We start from the raw sequence: 17,603 nt of genomic DNA, 5'->3' as shown, positions 1-17,603 counted from the left end.
GAAGTCATCGTGTCGTTGATCATATTATACAAAGTCTGTTCTCCGTCCGTATATATTTTATATATATTTATTAGTTATATACTGGGTGATCTATTTAACGCTGGACTCTCATTATTTCAAAAACCATCAACCTACATACATAAAAAAAAACATTGATAGTTGTTTTAGAAAACAACATTTTTTTTTGTCATATTTTTATTATCATTTTTATTTTTATTTTTTAAACATTTTTTAATGAAAACTTGAGTTTTTAATTCCGCATTAGGCAGAATGTTTTTTTTTTTGTACTCTGGTCGATGCATAAAAATCGCATTTTGGACGAGTAGCTTATGAGGTATAAGCATTTAAAGTTTACAAGTGTCGAGTGGTGATGATGTACCCCGCAAGACGTCGCAGGTTCACTATTCTGCTCATCTCGACGTTAAGTGCTCATTACTAATGAACTACTCGTCTAAAATGTCCAAAAAAATTGTCCGTAGCTACTCGCGACGTACATGTCCCCAGCCCCACCCAATAAAAATTTTTACATTTTTTTCAACTCAACATTTAGCAGTCAATTAGCAACAATTTGCAAACCTGTTTTCACAATTTGCAAGCCTTTAGTTGAATCATAAAATAAAAAAAACTAAGGGTGGGGCTGGAGACACATGTCCCCAGCCCCACCCATGTCAACGAAAACACATTTTTTTATTTTTCTTGAACCATCATTTAGCAGCCAATTAGCAACGATTTGCAAGGTAGTTGTCGAAATTTGCAAGCCAATATTTCGTCTGTTATACGAATTTCCGAAATTTGCACATGTCGCCAGCCCCACCCCGTACCGAAATAATGCGATTTTCGACTTACGATTCATGTCAACATTGCGCAAAAGAAATGAGTTCAAAGGCATAAGCGTTTTCTGAAAAAATTAATCTGTTAAATCGATCGACCCGCGTGTAATATCATATTATAATATATTATACACGGACCGCGGGATAGTTCTGCAGGCCATGCATACGGTGTAATAAAAACCTCGGGCATCGTAGTCGTCGTCATCAGGTCGAGTTAGGTCGGGGGTGTTATATTATTATTATTATTTCAATTGCGGCCGATCGATCGGCAGACCGAAATCGACGATTCGGGATCGCAAAGCGTTTTTCAATAATATCAATAATACAGGTAGTAAAAAAATATGATGCGACGGGCGCGAATTTTGAGCGCGAGTCCCCGCGCGAGTGATGGGGCCCGCTTTAAATCACCGCCGGTACGTATGTGTACGACGACCCACACCCATATAATATTATATCGTACAATAAAATATTGTTCCGTGTTTGTGTGTGTATTATTTGTATTATATTATAGCGCCAGAAAATAAAAACGCTTTTAAAGTATTGATTTCAACAAATAGTTCCGTACGACCGCGAGATGGCTGCATAATCCGCCCGCAGACTTACGTACGTGAGATCTCGAAACATTTTTACATCACTCTCCTGTTTTGAATTACATGTTTCTTAATCCGGTAGTCGAGCGCAAGACGGGGTTGTAGGTCGGTATTCTTTCTTGTTCTCTCGCCGTCTCTCCCTCTCTTTTTCGTACGTACCATCTCTCCTCTCTTTATTTTTGCTCTCCCCCCCCCCTCTCCCCACCCGACGTTTCGGCGGGAAGGCGGGGCGCGGTGAGTTATCGATATATATATATATATATATGTGTGTGCGTATATTCTGTACATCTATATATATATATATATATATACTATATAAACCGTACAAAACGTAATTTTTTTCGAACCCCACCATTAAACTCGGATTACAGAAAATCGTTAAACGTACCATTGTAATGTGTTACACAAATATCTGGCGATAAAACCATTCGTTCTATTTCGCTATTGATGGACCGAAAACGAAAAACTAACATAACTCACCGCGAAGGCCTCCTCTTTTTTCCTTTGCTTTTTCTCACCGTTTTTTTTTTTTTTTTTTTTCATTCCGTCACGAACCGCGACCGGGAAGCGATCGTTTCTAATAATTAACTCGAACGCTGCGATTTCATATTATATTATGTGGATGCACATAAACGCGTTGTATGCGATAAAAACGGCAAACAACGATCGACTGTCTAAGATACGCGGAATGTCTAACATATTTTGAGACCGGCTAATAATATTATAGTGAAGAGAGTAAAAAACGGTTGTAACGAACGAGAAATAGTTCGTGTTTGGTGGAAGAATTCCGCGCGTTGTACAACGTAACGTGTAATAATATTGTACATGTCTGTCGGAGTGAAAGACTTCAAATTTTCGAAGTGTCTTTCATGGTTGGCCAAAAATATGGCCTTCTCAAATGTGCCAGACAAGGTCTGAGGCGAGCTCTATCCCAAAAACTCGACCGCGGTTCGATTATTGACATTTGACGTACATCGTTATACCCATTGTACGCGACAATATGCAGTTTCGTGTAAACTTTTAACGATTCGATGCTCGTCCAGATGGATTTATCGTTTATAATTATCCGTATGTCTTTGTAAAATTGTGATTTTTTACCTATGCGCGTTCACATCATCTCGAGTTTGGACGATGTACAAATAGTCGCAAAAACGTAAATATTTGTAAATTGTATGGTTATTTCCAGATCATTGTCAAAAGAATCAATTGTCAAATTGTTGAAAGATCATTTTCCAGATGGGTACTTCAAAATGCGTTATTAAAAAAATAACGCTGTCCACAACCGAATGACAAAATGCGTACAGTGACAACAATATGTGTACAATACACGATAATATTATAGACAATTATTGTTGATCGACGACATTAGAACGGTTTGTTTGTTTATAAATTACGCAATAAGAATATGTCCGATGTATAGTTTACTACGAATTTAAAATCCCATGTAGGTATTCGTGATAGTTTTTTCTGATTGTTGTTTTAATCCGATTGTATGATAATTTCAACTCTCTATAATATAGTCTATACCACCACCACGAGCTCGTCTAGAGGAGGTAGAAATCATCGTAAATCGTATTTATTCGTCTGACGGTCTGATTCAGTGATAATAATAAAATAAGAAATATGCCTGGGCACGCAGTAGCGGATAAAGTGTCTCGGATTAAAAACGACGACTATAGACTGCTTGTGCACACTTGGGAGAGTGCGTGCGACGCAGAGCATTTGTTATTAACTGGTTATAAACAAAAATAATATTCCTCTCCATACGACGGGCGGGGTAGGTATACATATGGGGTAGAATCGCATTGTCGAGATATGAAAATATAAGGTCGTAACGATATTATACGAGTGTAACATAATAACGGTCGGTAGAATAATAATTACTATATTATTATATTGTACCTTTTTTTTTTTTTCGCCACAATATTATAATATATTATTATTGTGGTACGGTGGCGGAGGCGGCGGTAATATTCTGATACTGATACGGACGTACGGTAATAATTTACTAATTTCGAAAAAACCGACAGTATTTATGATTTTTTTTTTTTAATAATATTTTTTAATTATTATACAGCTGATACCGCCGAGTTTTTACCATAAACACAAAGTTCGGCTAATGAAAACTCCATTAATTTAATATTATTATACTTATATTATATATTATATACACCAGGTTTTATGTGTCCCGACGCTGCAGTGGTTTCGTGCGTGAAATTACGTTTTAAAGTGTTATAAAATTATGGATTAACCATCCAAGGGTGTGTATTACTGTATATATAACTATACATGATAAAATATACTTCATACTAACGCACCTCTTATACAGTACCTGTTTCGTTATTTTTTTTTTTTCATTTATTAATAACAACCGGACCCATCCGTATATTAACGGCAGACATATTTTTATATTTTATTTTTTTTTACCTTTAATAGCTCATGGAAATGCAAAATGTCCAAACCTATACGTATTTAATCCCCGAGTCGAATTCATTTATGCACGTGTTCACATTATTATGTACAGGGAGATGGAGTGAGTCCGGTTCGTCCGCGAATATTGTGCGATTCGTTGTAGTAGGTACCCGGGCCGTCCCGAACAAAATAATAAGGAGGGGTGGGGGGGAGGTGAGATACATTAATGCGTCGACTCAAAAAAAAATTCTCTCGCGTCGCTCGACAACTATCTCCTACCTACACGCATTATTGTAATCAGTAGACGTATCTTACACCATGTTACAAAATATTAAATATTTTAGTATAATGTTCTCTATTTTGCTATCTTTTATATAATATATTTTTTCGTCACATCTTGACTAGTATATTGGAATAAAATGTTATCAACAACAAAATGTATAACACTGTTGCATATCGATTATACCACTGTGGAAGGATTGGAATGAATAATGCCTCAACGCACAAAACAACCAAATATTCAATAACAATATTAATTAATATTTTGTTAATACTGCAAATACTGACTACATAATATAAGTGAAACAATTTTAGAATCTTATCACTTAAACGATGTCTAGGTGAGACGAGTCAACATGAAATGTTCTCATTGCTTCTATGAATGTAAATTACAGCCGTCAGCGCACAACAGTTTCTCATCAGCTCTTATAACAGTGTTATTAAAAATAATTCAACGATTATGCAAATGTATAGGCAAATTCGTGTACTGTTATGATATTACATAATATGTGTTCATTGTTAGGTACTTAAATATTATTATACTATTTGTGTTGGACAGTTGGCAATCGAAAAATTAACATAATTCCTTCATATTATTATAAACTACAATACATTAATATGACATATTTGAACTTTGTAGTACTTACAAAATTATTTAAACATTATAATTTGCCGAATGCCAACTCGAATACTTAATATATCAATCTGCCAACTGACATATATATATTGCACGCTTAGACACTCCCTAGAACCCCCTTCTCGAAGGCCTTATTGGTAGGTCCCCATTATACGAGTGCAATAATTAGTCGGTTTTAAAATTGTCGAGTTAACTAAGTTTTCAATCGTAACACTGATTCCACTCATTTTTAATGTCCAAATGGCAGGGAAAGAAAAAATTATTAAAAAAAAAGCGCAAATTAAAAGTTCAATTATTATACACCCAATATCTCATATTATTCCTCGGTGCGATTAAACGGACAAACCATTTCTACTTCATCTAAAAATCATCAAACTACAGGTGGCAATTGGAATTTAGGTGCGTCTACTCGTTTGTCGATTTCTACGTTTCACGTAATATCATAATTTCGTGTCTGTATTTTTAAGGGTTAATATCTATATATTCCCCGTATTCGCTCTCGTCTGACAATTCCTGCTCCGTTATCGATGTTTTTTTAATTTCATATTTTCCGAAGCTAAATATTTCACTGAAAACGTCAACGTTTAAATATCGAATATCGAACGAATATTTTATTATTTATAAGCATATAAAGTTTCGGAGAACGGACTGGTGCGGGAAGGGCAAAAATATTCTTTTACTTCGCGAGTTTGCACTGCACCGCTCTTCCGCACCATAAATGCTTATAAATAATAAACTATTGATTCGGTATGTACGATATAATATTTTATGTATCAAAATGCTCGGAAAAATATTCAATTGCCGGGTACGGAATTAAAAACAAGTGTTGCCATTTAAGGGACGAAAAAAAAATAAAAAAATAGAGACGATGCGCGTATGGATTCGAAACGTACAACAGTCGTCGTGTAGCGACACGCCACCCTGTGCACATTATTATTGTTTTTCGCGTTCCACTCATACCGCACCGTAATTTATGCTCAAATGTATATTATATTATATATTTTCGCGCCGGCTCGCATTTGTATAATATACCTACGCAGGCGAAACACGATTCGCGGTAATTTTCCACGTGTTGTGTATGACTTACCCACGACGTTGAGCTGGAATGCCAAACTCATTTTGGGTTCGGTATTCACTTGGCATTCATAGATTCCGGCGTCTCTCGGTTGAGCAAATTTAATCAGTAGGGTCCAATTGTCCGAGTTATCCGGGTGGATGACTTGGAATCTCTGGTCACTGGTGTAAGTCAGCACTCCTGCCGTCAGTATGTGCAAGTCTCTCTTCCGCATCCACGATACCTGTGTGCACACGTCAAAAACAACGCCGTCAACAACAGTATATAATAACGACGACGACGACAACAACAACAACAACAACAATAATTATTATAACAGCAACAACAACAACAACAACAAAAACAACGAATCGTATTCGTTTCTCGGTTTTATACGAGTCGCGCAGTACACAGTACGGCCCAAGCGCATTATTGGCGGCAAACATATCGGCGCACGACCCATCATATTGTAATATGAACGAATTTCAAACGCTCCGCGACCCGCGGGACTCCGAGGGAACTAGGATATTCTCGAGGAATTTTCCGACTGAATCGTTGATATCGCGACGACCGGTAAAAATATATCAACAAACATTATAGCCATATATAATTAAAAATATCTTTTTTTTTTGAAAAAATGTACAAAGGGATCGATACGATGATATACCGTCGTGTGCGGGCGTTAAGCGTCTCACGCGCATAACTTAAATCCGTACGATTATTACGCATTAAGTCGACATTGGCGGAATACGATTCTGCCCACTGAATTAATCAGTGAGACGGTTAGGTTGGGTCGATTGGTTTTTAAATGGGTTTTCGTATATAATATATTTATATAGTTCACATGACGTACAATAACTTCTACCCACAGTGTGACACATTCGAAACACTTGATTATTTATTTTGTACTTCGATATTTTATTGTAATGCGTTGACCACGTTCATTATTAAACGATATGAGTAAGGACAGGATTTTTACCTATAACCTAATGTACGCAATGATTCATCAAGTGTGCTCGCCTCCTCGCTTTCTTCAATAATGCAGTTACTCAAAACCTGTTTTCTTAAATTTTCAAATAATACTTTAAGTCCATGTTTTCAAATCTTTGAGATTTTTCTACTACTTAACGAGCGTCCTGTGTCCACTGTATGAGTATTTGTCGAGTTCCAAGGATAAAAGGTCCATAGTAATGAGTTTATGAGATATGGGGCCTGTGGTGATTTGAAAATTGTAGTCATTAATATTAATGTATCGTAATAATTTGGAAAAATTTCCCAAGTATAATAAATACTAGATCCAATTTTATGTCTATTTTATGTTTATGTAAAATCAGTTTTAAGGACTATTATCAAAAAAAAATTATACACTAATTAATTTCCAGTAAAAGGGGGGATGGGGGGGGGTTAATTAAAAAAAAAAGAAGAAGTTTATATCACTAGAGCGCACTCCTTAAGTAGCAAAAAAGAATTTAAGGATTTGAAAACATGGTATTTGAGTATATTTTAGAATAAATTCATAATTTAAGGCAAATAATAGAGGACGAGCATGCTTGGCGAATCACTCGGTTCATATTATATACCATCACAATTATTATAGAATACCTTATAACAGGGATGGGCAACTCAAAGCTACTAGAGGGCCAATTTTTAGAAATTTAAAATCTAGCGGGCCAGAGCATAGAAAGCAAAAAAAAAAAGTCATTCAAAATATAGATTTTAATTAGCATTTATTTTGTTTATAATGAAATAGGTAATACAAAAAGCGTTATTGAAAATAATTTAATTAAATATTTAAATATAAATAGTTATTCGCAGTTTAGTGAGAGTTTTGAGGATGTGTGGCTTCTAATGACAACGCGGCAAAATCGATTTGTATACCTATACCTAATGCAATTTGAAAATGTAGCGCGGGCCGCCAGTTTCCCACCCCTGCCTTATAATATAGTATTGTACAGAGTGTTTGCTCTCCATTGAAGTTATACGCTTTATGATTCATCAATATTATTTTATATTTTGAAATAAAATACTAGGAATTTCTTTAAACCTAATTTTATGATGTTCGATTTACTATTAAAAACGAAAGTTCGTTTTGAGTTTCTCAGAAATATTCGAGACAGCAAGCTCATAGATTAAAAATATTATAGTTTATAACTTGTGTAAACGTTTTGAAAATTGAATTATTAATTTCCAATAAAACGGTTAGTTGTAAGTTTTTTTAAAGTTTAAGAGATACACCGTATACGGGTGGATATCACATATAGTATATACGTATACGTTGTGAAACACTGTATATTATGAATAATATGTTAACAATTATTATTATTATCATTGTTATAATCATAACTTTCACGATGTTTCATTTTTTACCGAACAATTATTTTCATAATAATATTACAATTTTAACAAATGTTTATATTTTTTTGTTGGTTATAATAATGGGGTTTTCCGATTATTGAAAACAGTTCTGAGCATTTTCAATTTCTATCTCCCCGAAAGTAGGTACCAACTAAATGCAATCTTTCATTAGAATCTTCCATTGAAGATAATTTTTTCTACTAAAAAAGTGTCTCCGGAAAAACAAATCATTGCAACGATCATCACTTTGCTCGGAATCTAAATTGCAATAAATATCGATAATTATTATGCTTAAGGACCGCTGGGGCGTTATTTCGCTTTCAACCGAATACAGCTGGTATTAGTGGGCCATAGAAAAATAATAAAAATCACAATCAAATATTGTTTTATACTTTTATAGTTTTATGTAGGTATTTGAATTCAACATTATATTATTGTCATGTTTTGGTATGGACTGACATGTGTACAACAAATACAGTTTTCCCTCTAATTTATTTATTGAATCAAAAATAACCGCGGGAAATTACATTTTTACTAAAGAAAACAAATTATAAATACAAACAAATCAATATTTATTTTTGTTTATAAAATGTTTGCATCTGTCTCTACATCATCAAGTCAGAAAATACGTGGAAAAAACTTTGATAAATAATGGATACTTCTGTGTTATATTCCGGTATAATTTTATGGTTGAGATTACATAATATTTAAGGCATAACTGCACAAAAATGTATTGTAACGTGGACGATTAATGTAAAAACTAACCAAAATGGCCCTCATAATTTTTTTAACGAATATGCCATCGCGTATTAAAATTAAACGCATACTTTGCTATAAAGGCAAGACAAATTTAAATAAAACTGCAACAAAATCACCGAGTTAGAATTTTTCATCAAAATCTGTATTGTACTCTCATATATATTTACGGCTTGTCCGAGTACCAGATGATTTCAAGTAGAGGATTAGTGAGTGGGAACGGATTTGGGATACTTGGCTCACTTCGCTCGTCTCGGCACAAGGCAGTGAATTATTATATTATTATATATCGTTTTTTTTTAATTTGATACCGATGAATAATGTTTCGATAAATCATGGAATTCGAAAAACGATTTTAACCGGAATACATATTATCATACTTACATGTTTATAGTACATTTTTCAAATTTTAAGTACTCATAAAAATAATTTATGAGTTAAGATTTCAGAATTTATTGAATACGAAATACATAATATGCTAGAGCAACGTTTCGTATTGAAACGTCAATCCTTTTAATAACTAAAACTACAAATTGAATAGGGAAAAAAATTCGTTTTTAGTCGATTACAAACTATGTTGAAGTTGCACCTACTGCTTATACCAGTTTATCCATAGGTTCCAGCAAACGATTAAATAAAATAAAGACACATTTGCGACGTATGGAGCGCTTTGCTGAGAAACTAAAATAGTAAACCGTTCAAACGAATGCCAATGGTTATAATTTTAAATTAAATAACCACAAAATATAATTCAATTCAATGCTATACAAACGGTATTTGGAATGATAATTCAGCTGGACGTTTCAGTATTTCATCAAAATTTAATTTAAATTTAAACAATAAAAAAAAAATGAAAAATGAACGAACTAGGATTAAATTAATATCGAATTGGTAGACGATTTGACACGATGCGAAAACCATTTCTTACTTTTAAACCAGTGCAATATTTATATATTTTGGTAAAAATGTAATTTAGGGACAAAAAATGGTCTGAGGCGGTCGCAAAAAAAAATACTGTATAGGTACTATACTATAAAAACAATACGATATCGAATTTGTCATATTTCGGGGGAAGAGAGAAAAAAATGAATTCCCTTTACCTACCACAGTGTCTGAATAAATGAAGATAAGACTTGTTTTCAACCATTTTCTAATCTAGAAGCCAGCCTGTCGTGGGATCGCAATTACATTGAACATTTGGAAACAACTATCTCTCTCACTCGACAAAGTAGTAACGACTTCCGTAAGTTCACTGTTGGTGTGTCGATTGAAAGAGAAATGAAAAAAAAAAGAGGATTACTCGAAGATATTATGTTATATGTTCGTACGTTGCATAGTTGGGAATTAATAAAGATGGACTTTTAATTATTTACGAAATGGATTATATATTTATAGAGGGTAATATATTAATAATTGACATTGTATTATAACAATATTAGAAAAATATTATATTATATTAGAATAATGTTGAAATAAAATATCTCGTCTCATTGATATTGTAAGTGCCGAAATATATTTTAGGTTATCATAAATGTTGTGATATAAATTTCTTTTCTTATAACAGTATTACGTTTTGGGGAAATATAATGGAAATATCTGTTAGTCTTAAGCCCGTAAGTATATTTCCGTTGGTTTTCAGGTCAATGAATACATTTTAAAATTTTACAACGTTTCAGTAATGGAAAAACGTTAAAAGGGGACGATTATTAAACTGCTTTTAAATTGTTGTCGATCAATTTTTTTTTTTTTTAATATTAAAATTTAGTTATTTCAGCACTTACGGGTATTGGAAAACGGGTTAATAATAATATATGATAATTACCATTTAATATCCAAACATTTAGTTTGAACACGTTTCTATTTTATCGTTAAAGTCAATATCAATAATATCTAACTTAATATTCGTTTATTAAATTAATTAATGGATATTTTCGATTCCGGCTGTAGAGTGAGGAAGCTACATCGGTTGTACTGCAGTATACCTATAATGCGTTTTATTTGAACTGCACTCGTTGGGGCGGCAAACGTGTACCGAATAATTCATCAACGGTGTTATAGGTAGGTACCTATCGCACATGTGCAACGCACTGGAAGTGTTGAATAAGTACTATACTGTTATATTGTAAAATATATTTCAAACTCGGGAAATTACAAAAAAAAAAAAAAATGTTATAATATTTTTTAGTTCAAATTGTCGTGTTCATATATTTTTATTTCGTCCGCACAAACAATACAGTCAACCAATAAAGCCTATGGTTTGAGATCACGTCCATAACGATAACGTTCTGGAATACAATATAAGTGTCTGAACCCGTCAAGTATTTTTGGCACCAACACATTTCACCAAAAAGTTCAACAGTATAAAAAACCACAGACTCACGTACGATTCGACAAATTAATAACTGCAGCTTAATATATTTAATAGTATATAGAAAAAGTCTTCCGTTTTTGGCCGATTCCTATCACGTTTTCAAAATCAAAATCGTTTCGTAACGCGCGTCAAAGGGTTTTCAAGTCGTACACGTTTAATGTATGACGTGAATAATTATTTCAAATATTTATCGTTCAGTAGAAAAGTTTCCAATATCGTTTCGTCGTCCGAGCCGTTCGCCGAAAATCGATTAATCCGTCGGCGGACGAGCTTCGTTTATAATTTATCATCTTATTACGAAGAGAGAGACCGTTCATTGTTTTTAAATTCGAAGAGGAGACGAATAAGCTTATTATTGCTAACCCGCCAGAGTGTACCGTGGACAATAATTGTAAACTGTAAGATTGTATTTGACTTTGTACCCCACGAACTGGGCGCATAATAACATAGGTACCTGATGACCTACCCGATGTCTAATCTCTTTGAAATTTGGCCTCCGCTGCCGCGAGAATTCCGGAAAAAAGATTCACGGGACTTCAATCGATGAGCCTTGATGATAATTTTGAATCGGGTTCAGTTAAGTTGTTGGACAGCATTTAAAAAAGTTAAAGTCAATAGTTGTCTCAATTTTTTTCAAACTCGGGTAAGTTGAATATTAGTGAAAGCTATACGGATATTAACTTAAGTTGAGTTATTTATTTGTTTTATTTTTTAATAGATAAATAGCCATTAATATGGTTTAAAATAATAAAATGTATGATATGTTTATGCAATATGCACCATCAACAATAATTTTATCATAATTACTATTTCATTGTTTATAAATTAGCGTAACTCGGATTTGATTCAAAGTGACTTGGTGTTTATTAAGATTATATCGATAAAAATCAGCTAAGTCAATACAAATTAAATTTTGAAAAGTTAAAATTAACTCGGCCTTAAAGTCTTAACTCGTTTATGCCCAGGCTTGGCCGAAATATATAATATATTTACACCGCGTAATCCGCAAATCAGCACTAGAACAAATCAATTACCACTGATCAAAACCCAGTACGTGAAACGCGATATACTTATCGTTACAATTTCATATTGTGAAGTGGATTTAGTCGATGGGCGAGGAGCATATAAAATACGGGCTGAATCGACTGAAAAATGTGTTCTCGAGACATATTGTTAAATTGTCGTCCTGCGAGTCGAACGCGTAAATACATTTGTATTATTTCTCAATTAGTTTTCATTGTTCGCGTCGGTACACTCTCAGATTTTACGCTGAATTCTATCCAGTCATTACGTATGCACGACCTACACCGCAGCACACTCGCTCGGCCGGTGTGGGCACAGTCCCGGGCAAGTACCCGTTTGCACCCGTATGCTAATAATGTCGTATATTTGTACGCGAACACGGTGAAATGTAGCTGCGAACGCTCGTTTTGGCAGCGAGCGATATAAGCGGCAGAAAATCACACGACGCTATAATTGTCGTCGAGCGTTTAACGTTTTTGTGATTTTCGAGTTACTTTTATTTCCCTAACCCTTAACGTCTTTCAACCTGTGATCGCAGGTAGTTTTCGATTTACGTCTGTGACGACGCATTGCGTGCAGGTGCTCGGCCCCCCGGCGACACAGGCAACAGCTATTGGCGAAAATCAAAGAAATCATTTTAAGGTTTGGAACGCTGAACTTCCTTGTAATAGTTTCAAAAAAAGTTTCGTGGTTATATACTTTGTGGAAAAACGGTTACACAATCTTACGAAATTTAGGTACGAAAATCTTGCATCTTGGGGTGATGCTGGAGTTATGGACCTCTGGTAATAGCGTTTTAGATTCTCATTGAAGTTGTCGAGCGCGGGGTGCATATCGCTGTGCAGTAGTCGTCTCACGACGACAATTTTTTCCACGGTAAAAAGCTGAAAAATCGTCGTCCGTGTAGCATACAGAGCCGGACAATAATATTATGTTTGTCGAGATGACAAATGCCCGAATTTTCAAATAGTTTTCACGATGGTCACTGAACTATAATATAACCGTACTCAATTTATTATTGTTATTTATTATTTTTTTTTTTTACCAAATATCGACCATTTTTAGTTGACAAGACTCCGTTCCAAAACGTTTTATCACGAACGCAATGATTTATCATCGCTTTCGAATTAAAAGACGGACGTCTTGGTGTCCCACCCAATAATCTCGTATGTCACTTTTTTTTTCACTTGGATTGATTTCATTGTCATTCACCGATCGGAGAACCCCGAGATATCTTAATCTGTAAGTGTTTTTCCTCGAGGAGAACTCATTCCGATTTTGATTGCTTTTGAAGGCTGTATATAAATCTAACACATATTTTTTTTTAACGTACTTTGGCAGCTATAGCACTACCAACCTAATGAAAAAACGAAAACAAAACAATAATCGTTGTATTCGTCCGGCTATCTAATAAATTGCAAGTGTAGTGTTCTTCGATTGTCCAGAAAAATGGAACAATAAGTCAATAACATATGCTTAGAATGGCTACGGAAATAATTCAACTAACAGAAGCCGTGAAACGACGTCATAAATAACCGAATTAATCAGGTAACTATACCTATAATATTTGTTCTCATTTTAAATTCGTAAACTATCGGATCCGTGCACAGTAACTGTATACAAGTCACTTGTAACAATATTAATCAACAGCGTTTTACTACTGTAAAGGTATAAAAGTTTAATCAAATTGTAAATATACATTTTTGTATACAAACTTTTCAAGTCATTTTTAGTCGGTGGCACTTGGTGCTTATGAGGAATAAAAAAAAAAAAAAAAAAATTATAATCGTTTCGTTCCAATCTTTCAAAACGTCCTGTTCGGTATTGAAAAAAAAAATGTTTATTTCAAAACACAATTATTGAATCACAATACGAAATACAAATCGCTACGAATTTAAATATAAATTATTTTTATAAATCTAATAATCACGGTCTGCTGTAAATGTTTTATGGGATTTAATGTAAATGAAAATAAAGTTTTTTGGTTAAAATAACAAAATGAAAACTGGATTTAAAGTCGTTGGAAATAGATTAACGTTTTCTGTTTTATAGGAGAAATATTGTGAAATTGTTGAAAAATAATATAGTATATAGATCGATTTTTTTAAAGGGTGTGCCACAATAATTCGCGAACAGAATGAAAAACCGTTGCGAGCATATTGAACGCGGTCTGAACCGGAAATATAATCTCTCGTAATGTATTAGTTTTCTGAATAGACGTTTAGGACGGAACTATAACAGTATTGTTGTACGCGCTATACAACTATAACTGCAGATTACTCTACGCGGAAGTGCTACACAAAAATCAGATCATCTCAAAATAATGTACATTTTTCCTCGCGCAGGCGCATCGCCATTTCAATGTAAAATAAACCGATCGGTTTTTCTGCAATGAAATAATAAAACTCTCGATAATTCGATTTCTCCTCGTTTTCGCGTTATTACACTACAACAATGGTTGAGATCATTGTTATTTCTCGATACATATTATAATTACGCTCGTTTATGGCAAATGATTACTATTATAATAATATTCTATTCGGTTACACGCTCACCGTGTAGCGGATGAAACCGAACGGATAACCATCACCGATAATGGCTGTGCGTTTTGGCCGATAATTTGATTAAAATTGAAACGAGGATGAGCGAAGTGATTACCCCCGAGTTCTGTGTACTCGCATTATACGAATCCAAAGTTATATTTGTCGTATTGTTTTACGAGAATTCCGAGAACTGCTTGATTACGTCCCGATTCGAGACACGTTGCGAGTGACTTCAGGTACCCCCCTCACCCCTTATCCGTCCGCCGGTCTGGGACTTCCGGCAGACAGTTATGGACGCGGGCGACACACAAATAAAAACATCGTGGGTGTTCAATTAAAAGTGACAATTATATAAGTGATATTTTTTTTCTATAATTTAAATTGTATTGACTTTAATAACCGTCCGAAATTGTGTTTCCCAACAACGACCTCGTCGACTGTGTGTGTGTCAGCATCGGAGAATTAATTGATAATTATTACGTTTGGAGAACCGGATGACGAAAAAAGGTCGTAAAAACAACGCGACTCCGACGACGGCCACTAGGTACACGATATTATTATGTGTATAGCACACCATATTGTATTTGATTGCAAAATACATGATGTATATATAAAAAATAATATGAGCCGAAAGCGGCGAAGAGAATAGGCCAAAAAATGTCATCGTCGAGATGTTTTGTACACAAAGTCAACGGATACCGTACACATGTACAGCTATTAACGACCTAGTCGAAGAAAATCGCGACGGATGTACCCGATGACCCATGCGCGTACGTAAATATCGTATTCCTGGCGTAGTTTTATACAATCCATGTATATGTATATAAATAAATGTGTGTGCGTGTGCGTGTGTGTGTGTGCGTGTGTGTGTGTGCGTGCGGGTGTGTGTGTGGAAAAGTAAAAAAAAAAACCATCCGGAAGTCGCGTTCTGTCATATCTGGCTGCTGCGTAGCCTACAAAATACAAACACGTATTGTTTGCCCGAATTGTCGACTCACTTTGTTCCAATGGCTTTGTGAATGGGGTTTATTAAAAAAAAAAAAAAAAAAACGGTACGTGTAAATGAAAAATTGCTTTTTCGCGCGAGAAAATATAAGTCGTATGAACATCGCGCTAATATACATTTTATATGTATTATGCACACTGCAATATTATACGTACAACGTATATACAATTTACAACTATAAAGGTACGCTTGTTGAAGTACCTATTTAGATAATTATTATAGTCCACAGTGAAATAGATTTTTTTTTTAATCTCAAAATTAATCAATCGATTTAAAGTGGATATGTATAATATTATGATACTCGAACAGAAATAAACTATAATAAATTACTACGATATGATACTACGGACATAAGGTTTTTTTTTCGTTTTGATTTATGTTCATTTATTACTTAATGCATTTTTGATTCGTTGTAATTTACGCTAACATTGCGGATAGGTACCTATGACTGCAACGTGCACGCACACTTACACGTTTGAATGCATTTTTATTTTTATTTGTTATAACTTTTAAGTTATATAACCGTATAAAATAATTCGATTTGGTATCTCGAAAACGAACTCGTGTCATTTATAATAATTAGTTTTTTGTTTATACATCGACGACATACAATTAATCAACTAAATCATAAAAATAATTTGTCATAGGTCGGCGACGTTGGGCGCGTGAATGCAATTTAAACCAGTAAATTATTTAACTACTGCGCCAACCGAATAATTGTTTTTCCGCGCACACAGAAACAAAGTGAAAACAGTCGTAACGACAAAAATAGCAAACCTACCTTTTTTGATACATTTTAAGACCTAACGGCAGTCATAATATTAAAATGTCGGGGAGTCGGTGGGTCTTGAACGGATGTGAAGACGACGAAGAACCGCGCTGTTGCAGGCACGGCGCAAATATATGCGAGACGATAAATTCGATTTTCAAACGAAAACCTATATGATCTGTAAGTACCGCCTATACTACCTACATATATTATATGTGTTTCAATTTGTACCTGCAGCAGAGATGGCCGACAACGAGGCGAACGGTCATAAAAACTGAAACGCAGTACAATTGTTTTAGTAACGACCGGAGAACATAACTTTTAGCGCACTTCGGACATCGAGTAAATGTTGTAGGTGCGAAGTTACAATTTCATCTATGGCCACACACGTGAGTCAGAAGGACATAAAAACACCTAAAAGCCGTCTTCTGAACACACGCTGAGAAATATATATATTAGACACGTTTTAAACTAAGAGCTGGGCTGGAATAGCAATCATCAGAAAGTATAAAAAAAAAAAAAAAAGAACAATGGAACAACCACGTACCTATATACACGTATATTGTCTAAACAACATTGTTGAATCCTTCGTTGTTCAGAGAGAATAGAATTTAAAATGGACAAAGAAGAAAACATGTCATTCTTGGCAATTCGTTAAGTACAATAAGAGTTATTTGAAATAAGTTCGGGCTGACATAGAACGCGGAATACATTATTCAGAAGGTTTAAACTCGGCAGCAAATCTATAATTAATTTTAACGTGAGAGATTGTGGCGCTGTATACCTTCTCCGAAGAATTAGTTTCGAATAATGAATACGCTGGAGCCCGGAAATTAAAAAAAAAAAAAACTATGCTTAAGTACATACGAATATAAACATTCTAGTTTCGGTCACAAATGGCCAAAAAACAAAATGAACGAAAACAAAAAACGGATTACGTTTCTTCTTAATTCGACCGAATGTCCAGTCGTCAAAAGA

At 34.4% G+C, this 17,603-nt stretch overlaps 1 protein-coding gene across 1 annotated transcript in view; it reads right to left on the bottom strand.

Annotated features, from left to right (window-relative positions):
• LOC111035582 (inactive tyrosine-protein kinase 7-like) overlaps positions 1 to 17,603 on the bottom strand; it is a 78,749-nt gene that overhangs the window by 40,304 nt on the left and 20,842 nt on the right. The window contains exon 3 of the mRNA XM_022317256.1: positions 5,836 to 6,046. Coding sequence (XP_022172948.1) covers positions 5,836 to 6,046 — 211 coding nt within the window. The remainder of the gene's footprint in view (positions 1 to 5,835; positions 6,047 to 17,603) is intronic.

Source organism: Myzus persicae, unplaced genomic scaffold, assembly GCF_001856785.1.
Source record: "Myzus persicae strain clone G006 unplaced genomic scaffold, MPER_G0061.0, whole genome shotgun sequence".
NCBI lineage: Eukaryota > Metazoa > Arthropoda > Insecta > Hemiptera > Aphididae > Myzus > Myzus persicae.
Note: the sequence above shows the minus strand (reverse complement) of the source record. Positions and strands in the feature narration are given on the sequence as shown.